Raw genomic sequence first — 2,531 nt, 5'->3', positions numbered from 1 at the left:
GCACCTCGGAGCCGTGTTTCTCCTCCCCACTCAGCTCACCCATACCTGGCCCCGGCCTGCACCTCTGTCTCTCAGATCTTTCCATCAGGACCTCTCTTTACCCACTATATTCCCCTGAATTTGGGAGCAGCTATGAAAGGAAGGATAGAGATTATTTCCATGCCCCTCTCCAAACCTAGCGGAACCTCGGCCAATCGCCAGGCCCTGTTTGCTTCGCATCCTTCGGTCCCCTACTTGTGATTTAGTTAGGGAAACTGGGAATTGGGGGTGGTGTAGAGGAAAGTTAAAAAAAAAAAAATGGGGAAGGCGTGAGCTGGAGGGGTGACTGTGTCAGTCGGAGGGTTTTGTGCCTGGGGGCTCCTAGCGGTTCTGCGCAGAGGTGTCCCAGGGCGGCCCCACAATGAATATGAATAGGAATCCTTGCTAAATGGGACAGCAAAGCGCACCGCCCTGAATGATGGCACGTCATCCTAACCAGCTCAGGATAGATAGGAGGGCTCCTTTTGTCTCTTTTCTCCGGCGCAGCTCTATAAAAGCCCCTCTTTTTCAGCGTGAGGTTAGTTCAAGCACACGCCAACTAGCTGTCCAGGAAACAACCTAACCAGAGAGAGGGGAGAGAGAGAGGCGGGGAAAGGCAGCTCCTCGGCTTTTCTTCTCACTTCTTGCTGCTGAGCAGTGGGCTGCTGGGCCGTGCAGCTTTTTTTTTTTTTTTTTTTTTAATTCAAGATTTTCTTTTCTTTGATTTCCCGCCTAAAGCCTCCCCACGGTAGGGCCGCATTCCCTGCAATAAAATGAATTCTGATTCGAGCTCTGTCTCCAGCAGAGCTTCATCTCCGGACATGGACGAGATGTACCTGCGGGATCACCACCACCGCCACCACCACCACCAGGAGAGCCGTCTCAACTCGGTTTCGTCCACTCAGGGCGACATGGTGCAGAAGATGCCGGGAGAAAGTCTCTCGCGGGCTGGCGCTAAGGTCTCGGGCGAGAGCAGCAAGTACAAAATCAAGAAGCAGCTGTCGGAGCAGGACCTACAGCAACTGCGGCTGAAGATCAACGGGCGCGAACGCAAGCGGATGCATGACCTGAACCTCGCCATGGACGGGCTCCGCGAGGTCATGCCGTACGCGCACGGGCCATCCGTGCGAAAGCTCTCCAAGATTGCCACGCTCCTGCTGGCCAGAAACTACATCCTCATGCTCACCAGCTCCCTGGAGGAGATGAAGAGGTTGGTTGGCGAGATCTACGGGGGCCACCACTCGGCCTTTCACTGCGGGACCGTGGGCCACTCGGCCGGCCACCCAGCGCACGCCGCCAACGCGGTGCACCCGGTGCACCCCATTCTAGGCGGCGCGCTCTCATCCAGCAACGCCTCCTCCCCGCTGTCCGCCGCCTCGCTGCCTGCCATCGGCACCATCCGGCCTCCTCACTCACTGCTCAAGGCGCCCTCCACGCCGCCTGCGCTGCACCTGGGCAGCGGCTTCCAGCACTGGGCCGGGCTGCCCTGCCCCTGCACCATCTGCCAGATGCCGCCGCCGCCGCACCTGTCCGCTCTCTCCACCGCCAACATGGCCCGACTGTCCGCCGAGTCCAAGGACTTGCTCAAGTGAGCAGCGGGCCACCCCCGGCTGCCGGGGACGAGGGGTGAGCAACGGGAGGGGCTGCTGAGCCAGGCCAGGGGGGCAGAGGGAAGCCGGGCGCTTGGCCGGCGGCAGGGCCGGAGCCGGGCCCTGAGGCCACCCACCCCTCTGAGAGATCTCACACCCCACTTGACCCCCGGAGGGAAAGGACCAAAACCAAACTGCAATTTATAGGTGGTAGCGAAGGGGGACTCGAACCAGACGTCGTGTGTTTGCATGCATGCTTCTTTTCCCCATGCAGCGCCCGTATTTCTCACTCTCATACGCTCTTGTCAAAATTGCAGTTGTTGTATAAAGACTGGATCGGTGTAGTTAAAAACTTGCGAAGGGACTTCTGAGTTGGCTCCTCTGGCTCCGTGTTCTCACGTTGGAAAAAGACGACCATCCCCTTCTTGCAAAACAAATGTAAATATTTCCTTGAGGTGGATGCAATTATGATCGTCACTGTACGTTCCACAGTTTGTCTAGAGACAGTGGAGAGAGAGAAAGAGAGGGGTCAAGACCCAAGTTTTGAATACAGCTCCGGGCCAGGGCCGTACATCCTCCTCTATGGGTTTTCCTTTCGCGCAGTGTAGGTCAAAAGAATGCATGCAGGCTTCTAAATGAATCTTGTCTAAACATATGTTGTGCAGGCCGTGACGCCTTTTTTTTCCTTGTAACAAGGATTTATTAGTGAATTCTCCCAAGCACTCCATTTATCTGTCTGTGGTTGTATGAAATAAAAAAAAAGTGGGCAGGGTGCAAAGACCACACTCACGCACAAAAGCCTCTTCCCCCACCTCCACCCCTTCAGACTTCATTCCAAACCTTCCTTCGCTGTTCTAGGGGCCCCCTGGCAAACGCCTGGGCTTCCTTTAGAAGCTGTCCCACCCCCCCTTGCGCAGTTACTTT

The 2,531-nt window shown here is 56.3% G+C and overlaps 1 protein-coding gene across 1 annotated transcript; it reads left to right on the top strand.

Moving 5' to 3' along the window:
• Positions 1-791: 791 nt before the first annotated feature.
• On the top strand, positions 792-1,610 carry OLIG3 (oligodendrocyte transcription factor 3). Its single transcript, XM_049901939.1, has one exon. The coding sequence runs from the start codon at positions 792-794 to the stop codon at positions 1,608-1,610; it is 819 nt and encodes a 272-aa protein (XP_049757896.1).
• The last annotated feature ends 921 nt before the right edge of the window (positions 1,611-2,531 follow it).

Source organism: Elephas maximus, chromosome 1 (assembly GCF_024166365.1).
Source record: "Elephas maximus indicus isolate mEleMax1 chromosome 1, mEleMax1 primary haplotype, whole genome shotgun sequence".
Classification (NCBI taxonomy): domain Eukaryota; kingdom Metazoa; phylum Chordata; class Mammalia; order Proboscidea; family Elephantidae; genus Elephas; species Elephas maximus.
The sequence above is the reverse complement of the archived record's forward strand: the minus strand, read 5'-3'. Positions and strand labels throughout refer to the sequence as shown.

Coding starts and splice junctions, on each gene's coding strand:
- OLIG3 (XM_049901939.1), top strand. CDS start 792: ATGAATTCTGATTCGAGCTCTGTCTCCAGCAGAGCTTCATCTCCGGAC.